The sequence below is a fragment of the Gracilinanus agilis genome, chromosome 3, assembly GCF_016433145.1.
Source record: "Gracilinanus agilis isolate LMUSP501 chromosome 3, AgileGrace, whole genome shotgun sequence".
In the NCBI taxonomy this organism is placed as follows: Eukaryota; Metazoa; Chordata; class Mammalia; order Didelphimorphia; family Didelphidae; genus Gracilinanus; species Gracilinanus agilis.
Window position 1 is genome coordinate 682,872,922 of NC_058132.1, and position 19,688 is coordinate 682,892,609.

A 19,688-nucleotide genomic window follows, 5' to 3' on the forward strand; every position below is an offset into this window, starting at 1 on the left:
GAGAGAGAGAGAAAGGAAAGAAGGAAGGAAGGAAGGAAGGAAGGAAGGAAGGAAGGAAGGAAGGAAGGAAGGAAGGAAGGAAGGAAGGAAGGAAGAAAGGAAGGAAGGAAGGAAGGAAGGAAGGAAGGAAGGAAGGAAGGAAGAAATCTGTGATCCTCCCAGCTCTTTGCTGCCAATACATCATGGAAACCCTCAAAGAGATCCACTAGAGACATGACACAGCTTTAAATGCTTACTCTGCACACATTGGGCTGATTTCCACAATTTCTCATTCTTAGAGAAGGAAAGTCAATCTGTACAAAGGTTCCTAGGCAAGTTGTGCTTCTGGAAGGATGTCAGACACTGTTTAAGCCCAGAGGGATGGATGTTACCAGAATGGGAAGATTCTCTTACTCTATCCACCAACACACCTTCTCATTTTATTCTTTTCCCTAAACTTGAATTCAAGGGCATTTTGTTCCATTTTTCCTCTTCTCAATGAAACATATTTAACAGCTAGAAAAGATACTTTCCTCCTCGAATACCAAAAACCCTGCAGCCCTCATCCCCAGAGACCCACGCCAGCGGCTCATTATGTGTCCAGCTTAGGAGATTATCTTAGATCTGAGCATGTGGCTTTGCTCCATTTCCATTATGAAAGAATGACAGCTAAGCTGGACAAACAAAAGAAAGAATCAAATGATACAGAACTAATTTCCAGAAGCTGGCCCAGAATAAGAGTACATCAGCAATGGCTTAGGGAAACAATGGCTAAAAATGAGCAATACACGTGGTCAATCTATCAAAAGACCCCTTCTAAACTGTATGAGAAGACCAGCTGACATACCTGCATGCTGTAGGAGCCATCCTGGTTGTACTGTACAGCTATGGGCACATCTAGGAACAAGAGAAACAAGAGAAAAAAAGGGAAAATGTTACTTTGAAAAGGAATTAATTCATTAATGACAAAGCAGCAAAATCTTGTTTGAAATAAAGAAAATGCTATTCTCGAGTATGGACACCTCTTCTTTATTCTCAATAGAGAAAACCAGGGGTTTCTTTTCCGTGTGGGATACAATACACTGACACGGTAGTCATGGGGTCATTGAATGAAGGGGCCCAACATATCACTTCCTGGATGTTATAGATGAGGAAACTGAGCCCCAGAGAGTTCTCCTCTGGGCTTTGCCCAAAGTCACATACGAGTGAGTAGTGTTAGGGAGAGATCAATCCAGACTCCCCCTGACCCCCCAAGCCAGGGCTTTCTTCACTGGGCAGTGAAAAGTCTCTGGCATTCTTTGTTCAAAGGGTGATTTGGATCAGGGAATTTTTCTGGATTTTTTCCTTCTGATGAAGGAAAACACATCAATTAAAGTTCTGATGATAGGGATTGTACTGACATCTGCTGCTGACTTTCTGAGCCACTTTGGGACACTTTTTCTTGGCCTCTGTTTTCTCTGTTTAAAATGAGGGACAGGGCAACTGGGTAGCTCAGTGGATTGAGAGAGTCAGGCCTAGAGACTGGACGTCCTAGGTTCAAATCTGGCCTCAGACACTTCCCAGCTGTGTGACCCTGGGCAAGTCACTTGACCCCCATTGCCTACCCTTATCAATCTTCCACCTAGGGGCCAATACACAGAAGTTATGGGTTTAAAAAATAATAATAACAATAATAAAATAAAATGAGGGAGTTGGTCTTTAAAGTGCCTTGCAGCTTGACAAGTCCGTATTTCAATGGGTCTGTCCCTATAGAATGCAATAGTGACCTTTGTAGGCTACAGAAGGCATAAAGGGATTAAGTTTTCCCTTAGTGATGCCAGCTGGGAGTTAGTCATTACCTGGGTCACCAAGGGGAAGGCATTTCTCCAGTGTGAGCCTCAGTTTCCTGATTTGTAATATGAAGTGGTTGGACTAGGATGGCCCGAGACCCTAATGAGCTCCAGATTTAGGATCTTATAAACCCTGAACCAGGTGATTTTCAAATCTGTTTCTCTATCCCAGGGCGCAGCTGTTGGCAGGACATTACCCCCTGGATATGGAAAGGTACGTCAATTCCACGTGTCTAAAACCAAACTCCTTGGCTTCTTGGCCAAACCATTCCTCTAGTCAGCTAGGCTTAAAATCCCAGGATTGTTAGTCAACCCATCAATCAGTGTCTGTATCTAGTCAAGCACCAGGCTCTACGCTTTCTTCCTTTCAGAGCTTCTACATATGTTCCCAGGGAGGATGAAGAAGGAGCGGCATCTATGCAGGCTTTGGTCCACTCAGATCTTAGAGGTCACAAGCTCAATGTGGTACAAAGAGCTGAACTCTCTGGGCTCCTGTTTTCTCATCTGTGATAATGTCTGGGTCCTTTCATCCTGTGACTGTAGCGGAATACGCCCAGATCCTGAGGAGCTGGGCACTTGGGTTAAGGCTCTTCTGTTGTCTGTGAGATCACAGGCATGTTACTTAACCTTCCACTGCCTCAGTTTCCTCATGTACAAAGTAATTATACTAACACTACCTATCTCACAAGGTGGTGGTGTGGGAAGTTTTTTGCACCATCTAAACATGAATCACAACACCAAGATTTTCAGTGGAGTTGGACCACAGAGGTCATTGAGCTAAGCCCATTATTTTGTAAATGAGACCAAGGGACTTGAAGAAGTACAAGTGTCTGATCCAGGTCAAATGTAGAGAAAACAAAGCCATGATCTGAACCCAGGTCCTGTGATTCCAGAACTAGCCCTCTTCCCCTCTACCGCATTGTCTTTCCACCTTTATGGAGCAGACTAAACCTTTGACTTGGCTCCTTTTCTGCATGCCTGGTCATGAGGAGGTACAGTAATAACCAGAGGGTGTTTGCTTGGAATGATGGGAACACTGATTCTTCCATTAGCTCAGAAGGCAGCATAAACCCAGACTTTGCCCACCCCTTGGTACTTACTGTTTTGCCCATCTTTAAGAGTCATGTCTCTAGTGTAAGAGAAGTTTAATCTTCTGCCACTACTGGATGCAAAAGGTGAGAACTGATCTGAAAATGGTTTTTAAAAAGTCACAAATTAGAGAGCAAAAAGTCCTTCAATGGATACAGAAAACAAATGAGATATCAGAGAAATCTGCTCAGAGAAATCAAGCACTAGAAATGATAATAAAGCCCTTCAAAAACAGTCTCTTTTTTTGTTGTGAAGACACTACTCTGCAAGAAAAAAGAAGAGCCGAGTCAACGGCCCCATTCGAAGTCCCCAAAGCCAGGACACAGAAGGACTCCTGGGAAGCAAGGCCAAGAGTCGACTGCTCCTTCTCTAGAATCTCTGCCTTGGTTCCTCATGGACAAAGACCAGAGGGGTTGAGCTGGGGACTTCAAGGGTCATCCCCTCCCGCCCCCTCATTTTAAGATGAGGAATGTAGGGCCTCAGAGGCTGAGATGACTCCACGTGGTAGGGGGTGGAGTGCAGGGTCTGGATTTCTAGTCTGACCTTTGGCTAAAGTATTCAATAAGCTGAGGCTTTAAAATGCTAAAAGCACTAAAAGGAGGAAGGGGAAAGTTTTTGCTTAGGTCCCAGAGCTGTTCGGGGGTACAGTGCAATTTTAGATGGCAGCGGGGAACGGAGATCTGGGCAACTTGTACTTTGCTTCACCCTCTCTATCAGTGAACTTCACAGCGGAGAGGTCAAGATGGACACTGTCCCCCGGAAGGAAGGAGGTCAGTAAGAGACCACTGGGCGGCTCTCATTGTGTTCTTAAAGGACATGCAGGTAGGACACGAAGTGCTGCAGGCTCCGGTGTCTGAGGAACAGCAGAGCCTAGGAAAGGTGCCAGGATGGGACAAGGACAAATGGCCCAATTTTGAAAACGAGGAAGAAGACGGATTGTATACGGGCGAACTTAACGTCGATCGGCCCCAGACCTCGAAAAGGACTGTCAGCAGCGATCACCAACAGACAGTGTGCTTGTAGAACCCAATGATTAGGCGAAGAGATTCTAGAAACGGTGAAAACACGATCTGTGTAAATGCCAGCGAGGCACCCCCACAACATATCAGAGCGGAGGAGATCCTGCCTTCCTTCCCTCCTTCATGCATTCATCTGCCAAGTAACACATTAGCTGCACAAATCCAGCCCGGCCAGGGAGCCTCCAAAGTCATCGTGTCAATGCCTCGGGGAGGTGATGAGCTAACTGTGTGATCTGGAGGCCCCCAAAGCTGATCTGCTTCTAGGCTCCAGGAGGCGAAGCCCCGAGTCTGGCACAAGAGCCGCAATCAGGGCACGTCGGGATGTTGTTCTCAGCTTTGGGTCTTTACCAAAAAGGCTGCAGTGAGCCCAGAGGGGGGCCCCAGGCACGAGGGGGCTCCGTCCCAGGCCGCGGGACGATGGGGAGCCTGGCCTGGGAAAGGGGAGCCTTGGAGGCTGTGCCAGCGCTTCAGAGGCCGGGAGGCTGGCCATGCCAGAAGGCTTGGACAGAAGGCCCAAAGTGGGGCATCACGGGGAGCTGGACGGTCCATCAGCCTAAAAGAGGGACATATATAGGGATATAGATATCCCCCCAGGTGCTGGCTGCCCAGGAGTCGGGACATTTGCTCTTCCTGGAGGGACTGAAGTAGAGGCTCAGCGACCATTTGCCAAGAAGGTTCTGGGCCCAGTTAGATGCCGCTTTATGGTTTTCAGGAGGCAGAAGGGATTGGGGGACCCGACTAGACAACCTCTCTGGTCTCTCCTGGATTCTCCCATTCCATGATTCTAGCGGACGACATACCGTTAGTACTAACAAGTGTGGAAGGCGGGGAAACATTCTGAAAAACACGCGTGTCATGGAGGACAGGGAAGATGAAGGAAAAGCCCAGGCCTGGTTCTGTAAGAACCTGATAAAAGGAAAGAGAACAAGAATCCTCACCCTTTGTCTGGACCTTGAAAGCGTCCGTCACAGTTTTCTCGTGGAGGAGGAGCCCCAGAGCCGCTTGACACAGAACCTCCTTGGCGGCGGCACTCGGAGGGGGGAACAAGTCCTGGTGGTGTTGTGGGATGAAGTCGGTGTGCACGTGGCCAGCCACAAACTCGGGGTGGCTGGAAAGAGTCAGTAAGAAGTCGATGTTGGTGTTCAAGCCTACGATCTAAGGAAAAGCAGATTCGCTTTCAGTGAAGCTCCAGGCACGAGCGCTTTCCGGGGCCCGAACCAAGCAGGACACGGGAAACTTCCTAAATCCCTTATTAAGAGAGTCCCTCAGCCAAGGGACATCCTGGCTCCACAACGCCCCTCTGCCCCACTCGAACTCTGGACATCTCGGACTCCGTTTTGCTCTACAGCAATAACCTGTGGGTGACTCAGGACACAGAGGAGGCTGCTGGACTCGGCCAACACCAGAAGTCTCAGGCCGCTGTCCTGGAGGTCACTACCTTCGCCGCAGGGCTTCCCAATCACTCACGTTGTACTGGTGAAGGCTGTACTGAAGCTTCTTCAGGGCTGCTTGGCGGTCAGCAGCCCAGACGACAAGCTTGGCAATCATGGGGTCATAGTGCACGGACACTTCATCGCCTAAAGTAAACAAGGAGGGATTAGAAGTAAAGCTTTGGCCGAGGGGAGCTGAAACCCAAGGTTCAGGAGTAGAGTCCGGCCTCTCTGAGACCAGCGGACGAGGCATTTGTTTACCTAAGGGGGGTGTCCTGCTGATGCTGAATTACAAGTATGTGGCCTTTCCTTTGGAGAAAGTAGCTCCCACATCATTAGGACCAATATCTGCCTAAATAGACAGGTTAGTTGTGGTCTCAAAACAGGACTATTCAAGAGAGATTTAATTCAATAGATACATAAGCACCTAATGTATACGAGGCACTAACTAGAAATAACAAAAACAAAAACAAAAAACCTCCCATTGTCTCTGCACTCAAAGGGTTACCATTCTTACTTTCATTTTTTTATTTTTATTTATTTATTTTTTAGAAATCCCATTACTTTCTGTTCTAGTAACAATGGTACAACAGAAGGGGCCTGGCTAGGAAATGGAGGTTATAGGACTTGCCCAGGGTCACACAGCTAGGAAGTGTCAGTGGCCAGATTTGAACCCAGGAACTCCATTCTCTAGGCCCAGTTCTCAATCTACTGAGCCACTCAGCTGTCCCTGGATTTGCATTCTTATTGAGCGATAAGATCATCAGGACATTCTTGACCTACAAACTCCAACTTTGCTGCATACAGAAGGGCCTTTAATACAACACTAAAAGGAAAGAAAGGATGAAGTTTTCCTCCTTTAGCAGGAATAATATTTCTGTTCTTCATTGGAGCTGTGATCTCATGGGGGAGGAAGGGTGTTGGATGATCCCTCCTGGCACAGATGGTCACTCATCTCTTCCCTTACAATCTCTGCACTCTTTGCCCATGTCTTTTAGTTCATAAATTTAATTGAGTACTCTTTCAAAAAATTTCCTCCCTCTTCCCAGAGAGCTACTCCAAATGGCAAATATTTTTAAATAAAAAAAGAAAAAACCATCAAAATTGAACAATACATTAAAAATATTTGTGATGCTCTAATGCACTATACTTGTGATCTCCCCACATTTGCAAAAGGCTATGGAAGGGATGTCTTCTCCTATCTCTTCTTTGGCACCAAGTTTCTTTATAATTCTGAAGCATTCACTTTTAGTTTTTTGGAGTTATTCTTTACATTGCTGTAATCATAGTGTATATTTATTCATTGGTTCTGCCTCTTTCACTCTGTATCAGTTCTCTATCATTTCTTCTTTTTATTTATTTTTTATTTTTTTAAACCCTTACCTTCCATCTTAGAATCAATACTTGGTATTGGTTCCAAGGCAGAAGAGGGGTCAGGGCTAGGCAATGGGGGTCAAGTGACTTGCCCAGGGTCATACAGCAAGGACGTGTCTGAGCTCAGATTTGAATCCAGGACCTCCCATCTCTGGGCCTGACTCTCAATCCACTAACTAAGCCACCTAGTTGCCCCCATTTCTTCTTTTTAAAAAATAACCCTCATCTTCTGTCTTAGAATTGAATTCATACAAAGTATTGGTTCCAAGGCAAAAGGCTGGTAAAGGCTAGGCAACTGCGATTGAGTAACTTGCCCAGGGTCATATTGCTGGGAAGTATCTGAGATCACATTTGAACCCAGGATCTCCTGTCTCCTGGCCTTGCTCTCTATTCACCGAGTCATCTAACTACTTCATATTTATCATTTCTTAAGGAACAGTAATACTTCATTACATTCACATGCCCAAATTATTTAGGTGCCCTCTAATTGGTGGACATCTACTTTGTTTCCAGTGCTTTATTATCACAAAATTGTTGCTATAAATATTTTGGTATATATGGGGACTTTCTAAGTTCATCACGCAATTTCTCCAACAGATGTCCACAAATAAGTGGCCGTTCTTCTCATGGCAGCTTGCTGACTGCTTGTTGTGACCCCAGGGAGGTGGCCAAGTGCCCTGTGAAATGAGACTCCTTGCTGCCTTCGGACAACCCAGGAAACCAATGTCTCCAGTTCCTTTATTTGCCTCTTGGAAGAGAAGCTGTGTCTTCTCCTAGTAGTTCCTATCGCTGCATTTTCTTTTTCTGCCTTCACTTAGAGCAAGTGTTCTTTACTTGGGCTCTATGAACTTGACTTAAAAAAAAATTATATATATATAACTGCAGTTCAATATACAGGTTGTTCTTGCTTTAAGTAAATTTGTACTACAGAAATGTGACTTTAAGTAAAGAATTTTGAAGAAATACACATTTTAAAAACCATCCATGTTCACCTCACTGCACAGTATTAGGCTCTTTTGCCACTTCTGACCCTTGGCTCAGCCCTCTGGAGATCCACAAAAAAAGCAGAAGAATGGACACATGGAGAGGCTGCTGGATCGAAGGCTTGCTTGGAGCCTCCTAAGACCTTTGCCCTGCTCCAGCTCCCTGTTTGTCTGGATTCCATGCATCTTCTCTCCTGGGCTTGGGCACCATGTGTCTGTTCCTAGTCCCCAAATGTTGCCTGTCCTCTCTTGTCCGAATCCATATCTGGCCTCCACATTTCTGTCCCTTGTGTTCTGGCCAGGCTCTGACAGAGCTGGCCCTGACCCCAGCATATTCCTCCTCCTGCTCTTGCTTCTCTGACCCCAGCCCCCTCCCTCCATGGGCACGAGACCCCCTTCCTGCTTCTCTCCCTTCCTCCCTTCCATGGGCAAAGTTACGTTAAGTAAAAGTAGCTTTTGAGGAACAGTCCACTTATGTAAAGGAGAACCGTCTGTCTCTGTCACTGGCTTCCTTTGCAATCCTCTGCATTTATTTGATGCATTTAGAAATGTTCTTCTGGCTTCAGACTGACGGCCAAAGCCCCTCCCTCACTTAGAGTGAGAATGCCAGTGTGGATGGGAATCAGTTTCTTCAGAAGGGCGTATGCCGACTGGTTACTGGACAAAAAGCTCACATTTCAAGGCCCAGCCACTGAATGAATGTTTCTAAATGGTCTATTTTCACTGTATTGTGAAACATGATCTCACTCCAATTTAGGTGTCAGCGACATATGATGTACATGCCTTCCTCTCTCCTTGAGGGTCACTCCTATGGCAGCCGAGAATGGCTTTAGTATCCATGAAACACAAACAGTTCCCTTCCTCAAACCCTGGCACACACTCATGCTCCCTTCAAAATATCCCAAGTTGCCTCCTGCTGGAAGTGGCCCCTCCATTTTTCACTACGCCGATCTGCTACCGCAACACTACAAACAGAAGGTGGACACTGTTAAAGGAGGCAACAGAGAGCCAAATGAAAATTCCATGATTTTCCTCTGCCTTAGTGAGAGCCTTCAACATGCTGTCTGTCATCAGTAAGATCACAACTTCTTGACATCAGCATTCAGAGCCCTCTACAGGCAGCCTCAGACCTCCCTGGCTCATTTCCAAATATTCACTTGCCCAGCTAAGCTGATTTCCTCACTGGCCCCCACACAGGCCATATGGTTACCTGTTTTCAGTGTTCCTACAGTGACAGTTAAAGCATCCTAGAGTTTTTAGCACTGGAAGGGACGTCAGAGGCCATCTGTCCAACCCATACCTGAAAGGAATCCCTACAACAATCCACTGTGCTTGAGAGATGGTTGCCTAAGCTTTGCTTGAAGAGAAGACTCTCCCAAGGCAGCCCATTCCACTTCAAGTACCTACAAATGTCCTGAAAAGCTCACGTTATTGGAACTATTCGGGAAATATGCCTAAAATAGGCAAAGCTCTTGTTATTGGGAATATTTAGTGAGATATGCCTAAATTAGGAGAAGCTCTCACTATTGGGAATCCTGACATCTCTCTCAAACTTGGCTCTTTGCCGCTTCTACCTGATTCTGGCCTCTTGGGCCAAACAAAACCAGTCTGATCCCTTCTCCACGCAACAGCCCCTCAAATACATAAAGAAAACCTCCCTGCATCTCTTCTTCTCAGACTAAACATGCCCAGTTTCTTCACCTGATCAGCACATAACATAAGGCTCAAGGTCTCCGCCTCCTCGACTGCCCTCCTCTGGATGGCCTCTAACCCATGTCTTTCTAGAATTGGAGTGGCCAGAATTGCCCAGCAAGATGCTCCAGAGGAGGTCCTAAAGGGCTGGGTACAGAGGGACCCTGGCTTCCCCCTCCCTGGAAGCCTTGCCCTTCCCCACTCCTTGAATGCCTCTCTACATGCACACCACACTGCTGAATCCATCATCCTCCCAGACCCCTTTTTCTTCTCTGCTTATCTAATCTACCTTTCCTTCAAAAACCAACTCAAATCCACCCCCTCTGAAATGGTGACTCATCTCACATGAGAGTGACAAAATCGCCCTTCCACTGAACTCTGACAGCACCACAGAATCCATGTTGCAATTAATTAAGTAAAGTTCTGGGATCTCTCTTCCATTGTCTTGAATTGTTATTTAATTCTTTAACTGCTCTTTAATGTGGTTTAAATTCTTATCTACACAGAGACTAGCACCTTGACCAAAGACCCCATTCTCAACCAGCCTTGGAAGTATAGTTCAAAATTTGTGCAGAGGCTTTGTGGGCAAGTACAGCTGAGAAAAGGAAACAATACAAGTGGTCCAAGTAAGATTTGGCACTGTCAAATAATTTTTTCATCTTTAAAAGCAGCTGTCACTTTGACAGAGGTAAGATGGTGGAAAATTCACGAATGCCATGAAATTATAGCTGAAAAGAAGAAAGAATCTGGTTGGCTGAAGGGCTTGCTTGGCTATCACCAACACATAAATGAGTTTCATTGCTAGAGCACACTGGGACTTACTAATGGCTTCTGGGGAAAAGTTCCTGGCAGTGAAGGGAGCATAAGAATTACTATCCTCATTTTACAGGCAGATTGAAAATAACAAGGACCAGACACTCATCCCATTTACCTTGCCTTACTCCAGTTTCAATCCGAAGACTAGGTCCTGTGGGTGGTGTAGACAAGTGCACAAGTGGTCCTGCCCCAGGCATAAAATTATTTTGAGGATCTTCTGCATATATTCGTGCTTCAAAGGCATGGCCATTCAGTTTTATTTCTTCCTGGCTCAAAGGGATCTTCTCTCCTGCAGCAATCTAAAAAGAGAATATTTTCTGCTTGCAAAAACTCATAATAATAAAGAGCATTAATAAACATTGACTCTGACTTTTTCTAGATTGAATAGATAATTTTACTTAAAGTAGAGCCAATGGAAAAACTGTGTATTGATCCTCCTATAATTGTATACTTTGAATCATTTTTCAGATACTTTCTCTTGGTCAAGATGGAAATGGTCTACAAATGAACATGAGTAGCAAGGAATTTTTAGCTTCCTCCCATCAAGGCTGGGCACACTGAAGGTTGAAAATAATTAAGAGGATTTCCAGAGAAGGAACTAAGATGGCAGAGTAGAGGAAGGATTGATTATAGACAAACTCTCTCAACATTCCCCTCCAAACTTTTTTTTTTAAACCCTTGTACTTTGGTGTATTGTCTCATAGGTGGAAGATTGGTAAGGGTGGGCAATGGGGGTCAAGTGACTTGCCCAGGGTCACACAGCTGGGAAGTGGCTGAGGCCAGGTTTGAACCTAGGACCTCCTGTCTCTAGGCCTGACTCTCACTCCACTGAGCTACCCAGCTGCCCCGCCTCCAAACTTTTAAGATAGTATCTCAAATATAATTCTGGAACCACAGAGCCAACAAAAGGTCAAAGTGAGATATTCTTCCACCCCAAGATAATTTAGGAGATCAGAAAGAGAGATCTATTTCATAGAGATGGAGTTTGGCCCAGAGCCCATAGGACAGCAATACTAGTAGAGGGATTTGGTGGTGGCAACATAAGCAGCCACACCGTTAGGAGGTCTCAATCCAGTAATGGAAACGGATTGGGTCAGAAAGAGAATACAAGGGACCCCGTACTAGCACTGGGTATAGGATGGGGCACTCCATTGGCAACTCCATTACCTATACCCACTTCTGGGTCAGTTTCAAGGTAGAGAAGAGTGCTTGCTGTCACAAGGAAGTAGGAGCCCTGAGGTGTATTATCAATTGCAATCCCAAGGGATCAGGGGCTTTTCCTGGGTAAGGATCAGAGAGCAGAGAGCAGAGAGTGACCGTGCCTCTCCCCAGATCACATCATCCTGGAAGCAAGCAAAATTTGCAAATCTCCAGAATCAACTCTAAAAACACTAGTGAAAAAAACTAGACTGAAGCTGGGAACAATTCCTCTCTCCCCTCTACCCCACGCTAGGAACAGAGTCCAAATTTAATATAAATCTTAAAATCAAGAAATAGACTGAGAAAATGAATAAACAATAAAAGAAGCACTTGACTATAAGAAATGACTGACAGGGAAAAATCAAGACACAAACTCAGAAGAAAGCAATGATATCAAAATAGCTACAAGCCTCAAAAAATGTGAATTGAATACAAGCCCAACAAGAATTTCTGGAAGATCTAAAAAATGATTTTCAGAATCAACTAAGAGAGGTAGAGGAAAAATTGGGTAGTGTCTGCTATACTATGTACCAAAGCATCACAAACCTTGGAAACTGCTCCATCTATGTACTTTGTCTTGGCAGCCTCCTGTTATATGTACTGAAATCTAAAAGCTGAGACTCTCAGGGCTCTAACAAGCAGCTCTCCCCATAGGGCCTGAGGTTTCATGATAAGCTTTCCCTGCCCTTTTCCTAGCAACAGTATCTCCTGAGCATGTTTTCCTCAATCAACAGAAACTGGTTCTTATTTTTTGAGATCCTGAGAAGCCCATCTCTGCCTCTATTGATCTCCCTGGATCTCAGGTATCTGTCTGTAGCTGGTTCCACAACAGTCTGTATATCTTCCCTTTCTCATGAACCTCAAAATCATGTTGTCTTCCCTAAGTCTCAGAAATGAAATCCTTAGACATATCTGAATTCGCCCCAAGTAAGTCTCTGAGATCCAGAAATCTGTCTATTCTGGTAATGATGAGCTTCAAAAGTCTGCAATCTTCCCCTTTTCCCAGAACCGTCTAGACACATACTTCTCACACCAGATACAACTTTCCCTGAACATCAAAAATCTGATGTCTTATGAGTTTCAGGGAATACAGAAGATCAAAAAGGGAAGGTTTTGGCTCAAGAAGAACCAGCAACCAGCTCTCCCCAGGAAACCTGAGAAAATGCAGATTACCCTCATCTGGAGAAACAAAAGGAAGAAAAGAGAAAGCAGTAATGGAAGGACTCCCTGACTGGCCAAAAAAGGCTGGATTCCAAATACCTAAAGGGACCAGAATTACATAGCAATGTTCAATCCTTTACAATTTCATAAAAGAAAACAAAAACAGATGTAGCTTCTCAAGAATGGTTAAAAACATGCTTCCTTTTACCAAAGAGTGTGGGCTGATCTTTGTTTACCTACGGGTGACCTCATAACTGTTGCATTCAGGCAAGGCATGGCTGACGTTGGTAGGCTGTGATGCCAAGCATTAGTAATGGGCGGTCAACTTTAAAAATACTACAGCTGACAAAAGAATCCAAAGACATCTTCGAAAAGGAGCTAAGGCTGTTTAAAAAAAATCTGTATTCTGCCTCATGGTTTACAAGCAAAAATACAGATAAAATGGGACAATTGTCTTTAATAATACATAAAACTAAAGCCAATTAAAAGAAATAGGGAAATGCACGGTACCAAGCAGAGGAAGAATTAGTTACTGAAATCAAGCATTGTATATAACTTTTTGAGATTTTTAGCCGCTTGGAAATATCCTTCCAATTTTTCAAAAACTTCTCCATCTAGCTAGGGTTGCCAAGCAAACACAGCAAACTAGAGAAAGGAAGAAGGGACCAGAAGATCCAAAATGTTTCCGGCTAATGACAAAACAAAACTCAAAAGGCCTCAAAATTTTAACATGATTGGCAAAACTGCAACCTCAGCCACAAAGCCAAGAAGATCCAAGTTGGAATTTGAGACACTAGCTCTGTGTGACCCTGGGTAAATCACTTAACCTTTCTTGGCATCTGTTTCGTCATGTAGAGAATGAAGATAACAATTGCGCCTACTCACAGGGTTGTGGTGAGGACTAAATGAAAAGAGAGGTCAAACATTCTGCAACTCTCACTGTGCTGTGTCAACAAAAGCTATTATTACTGCTACTATTTTTAAAATTCCTTTCAGAACACATCTGCATGTCAAAATGGAAGGATTATGGTTAAAGAGGAGCTTGCTTGAATGACTCAGTAAGTCATATGAATGAATCCTCATATCTTCATTTCCAGCTAGCCTGGGAAGAGAAATTGAGTCAATAGCAGGACTGGAGTTCTGTCTCACAGCCACCTTAAGTGTCCACTAATTTTTATCAAAGGGAGGCATCTGCTGGCCAGAATGAAGACTTTTGATGTAATATTATTCAAAGAATGCAGGTTTCCCTAATTCACCAATTGGAATGCAAATTATACAAAAAAGGGGAAAACCACAGATATTACTAATAAATGGTAGTGTAAAATATTTAAAAAGAATTGGTTTAAATGAAACATTTGAGGTTTCCTTATAGAGACAGTTAATAACCATAAAAATTGTTTAGAAATTTCCTCAAGTTTTCTAAATTTTCAAAAATTTCCAAAATTAACATTTTATTAAATTTCAAAGTTAGAAAATGATGACACATCCTATACAAAAATTTGGTTCAATTTAAGTGGTTATCTTTATTTTTAGAAATTACAAAAGGCAAAAATTAACATTTATTGTGGCAGCTTTAAACTAAACTTACATGAAATCTTAGCCAAATAATGGCTACTGTGTTGACTCTCTGACCATGCCTAAAAGGTTATTTGAGTAAACTGGAATTGGGATCAAAATGTAAAAATTAAAGAGATCAAGGAAAAAGAAGTTCAAATATTTTTAATTTGCTATTGTGAAATGCCATTGAAGATTAACATATATTAAAATACAATGTCAATGTGTAATTATATGTAAAAATGAATTATGTGTGCTATGTGTACAAATGTAATATACAAACTATGTACCTCTCCTCTGTTTATGAATGAAACGTCGACTGCAAAATATATACCATGGATGATAGATCCACATAGTATTGATAAAATGTAATCGATTATGCAGAAACATTTCCTAAATGATAAAAGTAACATCTTAATTGTTCAAGACTTATAAAATTCCTGATGATATCAAAATTCTGTATATACTATGTGCCTTGTTACCATTTATCCAGCTCCTGCTAGCAAACTCAAAGTTTGCAGCTCGAACTTTCTTAGTCAAAAACTCAGTGCTTACCCAAGAGTGAAAAAGCTTTTTTAAATAAATATGAGTTCAACCTACCATTGATCAAACTGGTGTTAGTGAAAATTTAACTTCAAGCAAAATTATTAATCCTTTTTCTGTACAAACTGGGAAGTATCGCCAAATAGTTCAAGCATTGTCAATGAGTATTGAAACTCAGAAGACTGGAAAATTATTGGAAAGAAAAATTGGTTATCATAACTTGTAAAATCAAATCTTTTCATCATGTATGTGAATTTTGGAATTTTTTCAGCTCCAACCTACAATTGGCGAGATCTGCTATTTAAGGTAAAAAGCTTTTGGGACTGCATCTAATATTATTTTTGAGTTTTGAATTCAGGTATAGTTGTCTGATACATCATTGAACTGTATCCATCATAATAACCCTGACTCTTATCTGAAGACAGTGTTATAATCCTTTTCCTGCTTTTTCCTTTCAAAGCAAATTGTTATAATCAATGGAAAGTGGAAATAATAATTGAAGTGACAGAAATTTGAATGTGTATAGCAATTAAATATGTCCCGCTACTTAATTAAGAAACTATACCCCAACTCAAGTTTTTGTTTCAATTGGAGTTACAATGAATCTCTTTTTAAGTTAACATTTGGATAATCACTGAACATGAACTGGAGAAACCTATTTACCAAAAACAAAAAAAAACAAAAACCAGAATTATAATATGGGGGCCTAGGTTTTGTTTTTATTTACGCAGGATTCTTACCCAGCCCACCAGGTCCCCAGTGGTCTGGACACCTGAGGCATGGTAGATGGCAGAGCCCAATGTTAAACATAAAGTTTAAAGTCAAGAAATATGCTGGAAATGTGAGCAAATAACAAATGGACCTGACTGTATAAAGTTACTATGGTGATAGAGAAGATCAAAACAAAAATTCAGAAGATAACAATGTGAAAATAGCTACATGTAAAGCCACAAAGAAAAATATGAATTGATCTCTGGCCCAAAAATAATTCCATAAAGTGCTCAGAAAGGTTTATAAAAAATCAAAAGAGACAGGAAAAATTGGGAAATGAGTGATGCGAGAAAATAATGAAAAGAGAGTCAACAGCTTGATAAAGGAGGCACAAAATATAATGAAGATAATATTTTATGAATCAGAATAGACAAAATTGTAAAAGAGGTACAGGAATCTACTGAAGAGAAGAACTTCTTAAAAACAGAATTAGCCAAATGGAAAAATATGTACAAAAATTCACAAAGGAAAAGTTCTTAAGAAGTAAAATTGGCCAAATGGAAATAGAAATACAAAAGCTCACTGAAGAAAAAAATTTCTTAAAAATTAGAGTTGAACAAGTGGAAGCAAATGACCCCACAAGACATCAAGTAGCAATAAAACAAAATCACAAGAATGAAAAAATAGAAGAAAATATGAAATATCTCACTGAGAAAGTAACTGATCTGGAAAATAGATCAAGAAGAGATAATTTAAGAATTATTGAGTGACTGGAAAGAGCCTAATTGAAAATTAAAACTTCCAGGAATATTATAGCAAAATTCCTGATCTCTCAGGTGAAAGAGAAGATATTTCAAGCAGCCAGAAAGAAACCATTCAAATACTGTGGAATCATAATCAAGATCATACAAGATTAAACAATTTCTACATTAAAGGATCAGAGAGCATGGAATGTGATATTCCTGAGGATCACAAAGTTAGGATTTCAACCAAGCCTACCCAGAAAAACTGAATATAATTCTTCAGGGGAAAAAAAATGGATATTTAATGAAATAGAAGATTTATAAGAATTCCTGATGAAAAGATCAGGGCTGAATAGAAAATCTGACTTTCAAATACAAGACTCAAGAGAAGCATAAAAAGGTAAACATAAAAGAGAAACCATAAGGGATTCAATAAGGTTAAACTTTTACATTCCTACATGGGAAAACAACACTTGTGGCAGTTGTAAGGTCTATACATAGACAGAGGGCATGGGTATGAGGTGACTAAAATTAAGGGATGAGAAAGAAGGATGCACTGGGAGAAGAGGGAAGTGAGTGGTAGAATAGAGGTGTGAAAGAGCTTTTACAGGGGAGGCAAAGATGGTAGGAATGGGCAGTGCTTGAATTTTACCCTCATCTGAACTAGCCCAAAGAGGGAATATTATGTTTTCAGTTGGATATAGAAATCAATCTTACCCTATAGCAGAGTAAGAGGGGAGGGGGAATAAGAGCAGAGGAGCAGGGTTGATAAAAGGAAGGGCAAAGTGCCATACCTATCAAACTATTAAGAAACTTTTTTACTGAATTAGAAAAAACTATAACTAAGTTCTTTTGGAAGAACAAAAGATCAAGAATATTAAGGGAAATAATGAAAAAAAAAAAGCACAAAGGAAGGTGGCCTAGCTGTACCAGATATTAAGCTGTACTATAAAGCAGTAATCATCAAAACAATATGGTACTGGCTAAGAGACAGAAGAGAGGATCAGTGGAATAGACTTGGGATAAGCAACAAGACAGTCTATGATAAACCCAAAGAGCCCAACTTTTGGGACAAAAATCCACTATTTGACAAAAACTGCTAGGAAAATTGAAAAACAATATGGGAGAGATTAGGTTTAGATCAACACCTCACACCCTACACCAGGATAAATTCAGAATGGGTGAATGACTTGAATATAAAGAAGGAAACTATAAGTAAATTAGGTGAACACAGAATAGTATACTTGTCAGATCTCTGGGAAAGGAAAGATTTTAAAACCAAGCAAAAGTTAGAAAAAATTACAAAATGTAAAATAAGTAATCTTGATTACATTAAATTAAAAAGTTTTTGTACAAACAAAAACAATGCAACCAAAATCAATTGTACAAAAAAAAAAATTCAAGCCATTCCCCAATTGATAAATGGCAAGGGACATGAATAGGCAATTTTCAGATAAAGAAATCAAAACTATCAATAAGCACATGAGAAAGTGTTCTAAATCTCTAAAAGAGAAATGCAAATCAAAACAACTCTGAGGTACCACCCCACACCCAGGAGATTGGCTAAAATGACTGCAGGGGAGAGTAATAAATGTTGGAGGGGATGTGGCAAAATTGGGACATTAATATGCACTTCTGGTGGAGTTGTGAACTGATCCAACCATTCTGGATTGCAATTTGGAACTATGCGCAAAGATTGCCTGCCCTTTGATCCAGCCATAACATTGCTGGGTTTTTACCCCAAAGATATCATAGGGAAAAAGACATGTACAAAAATATTTATAGCTGTGCTCTTTGTGATGGCAAAAAACTGGAAAATGAGAGGATGGGGAATGGCTGAACAAATTGTGGTATATGCTGGTGATGGAATACTATTGTACTCAAAGGAATAAAAAACTGGAGGAATTCTGTGTGAATTGGAAAGACCTCCAGGAATTGATGTTTGCATCATCATGTCTGCATGTGAAAGGAGCAGAGCCAGAACATTGTACACAGAGACTGATACACTGTGGTAAAATCGAATGTAATGGACTTCTGTACTAGCAGCAATGCAATGACACAGGACAATTCTGAGGGACTTATGAGAAGGAACACTATCTACATCCACGGGAGTAGAAATACAGAAGAAAAACAACTGCTTGAACACATGGGTTGAGGTGGACATGATTGGGGATGTAGACTCTTAAATGACCACACCAATGCAACTATCAATAATATGGAAATAGGTCAATGACACATGTAAAAAACAGTGGAAATGTGCTATAGGGAGTATGGGGGGGACAGTGGAGGGGAGAATAAGACTCTAAATCATGTAACCATGGAAAATTTTTCTAAAAAAATTAAAATTCAAAAGAAAAAAAAAAGGGAGGGCAGACTGGGGGAAGTGGTGGCCAGAAGCAAAACACTTTTGAGGAGGGAGAGGGTGAAAGGAGAGAGAAAAGGATGTGGGGGTGAGGGTGGTAGAGTAAAATGGAGGGAAAGCTACAGTTAGTAATCCCAATTGTAAATGTTAATGAGATGAACTCACCCATAGAACAATGAATTTCATAATGTAGATATAAAGGGGTCATACCATAAGCAAATTAGGAGAGCATGGAATAGTTTACCTGTCAGATCTATGAATAAGGAAGAATTTATGACCAAACAAGAATTAGAAAGCATTATGAAATATAAAATGGATAGCTTCAATTATGTATTAACCAATATACATCCAAGATTAGGATAAAAGCAGAAAACTAGGGGGAACATTTTTATAGCAATTTTTTATGATAAAGGCCTCAATTCTCAAATATATAGAGAAATAAGTTAAATTTATATGAATATAATTGATAAGTAGTCAAGGAATATGAACATGCAATTTTCAGATGAAGAAATTAAAGCTATTTATAGTCATATGAAAAAATGTTCTAAATCACTATTGATCAGGGAATGCAAATTAAAACAATGCTATGGTACCACATCACATCTATTGGATTAGATATGATATAAAATGAAAATGACAAATGTTGGAGGGGATGTAGGAAAATAGGGACACTACTGGTAGAATTGTGATCGGATTCAACCATTCTGGAGAACAATTTGGAACTATGCCCAAAGAACTATAAAACTATGCCTACCCTTTAACCCGGCAATCCATGACTATCCCAAAGAGATTCCTTCCCACACACACACACACACACACACACAAAATAAAAGAAAAAGGACCTATGTATACACAAATATTTATAGCAGCTCTTTTTGTGGTGACAAAGAATTGGAAATCAGGGGAGGCCCATCAATTGGGAAATGGCTGAACAAGTTGTGGCATATGATTGTGATGGAATCCTATTTTGCTATAAAAAAAAATGGCACTACAAAAATGGTTGTGGCATCAGAACTCTACGGAATTAGAAGAGGCCATGTGTACTACATTTGTAGAAAGTACCATGGCTCTGGAGTCGGAGGCCCTGCATTCAAATACCACCTCTGATGCCGCATTACCTGTGTGACCTTAACTACCATTTACAGGACTTCAAAGTTTGCAAAGTGCTTTACATTTGTTATCTTATTTGACCCTTGCAACAAC

General features: G+C 41.4%; 1 protein-coding gene across 2 annotated transcripts in view; it reads right to left on the reverse strand.

Annotated features, from left to right (window-relative positions):
- The window catches only part of MCCC1 (methylcrotonyl-CoA carboxylase subunit 1), a 48,767-nt gene that overhangs the window by 7,787 nt on the left and 21,292 nt on the right, over positions 1–19,688 (reverse strand). For both annotated transcript variants that reach the window (XM_044670956.1, XM_044670957.1), the window contains 5 exons: positions 10,327–10,510; positions 5,384–5,493; positions 4,855–5,071; positions 2,909–2,995; positions 827–876 (listed from right to left, as the gene is read on the reverse strand). In XM_044670956.1, coding sequence (XP_044526891.1) covers positions 827–876; positions 2,909–2,995; positions 4,855–5,071; positions 5,384–5,493; positions 10,327–10,510 — 648 coding nt within the window. The remainder of the gene's footprint in view (positions 1–826; positions 877–2,908; positions 2,996–4,854; positions 5,072–5,383; positions 5,494–10,326; positions 10,511–19,688) is intronic.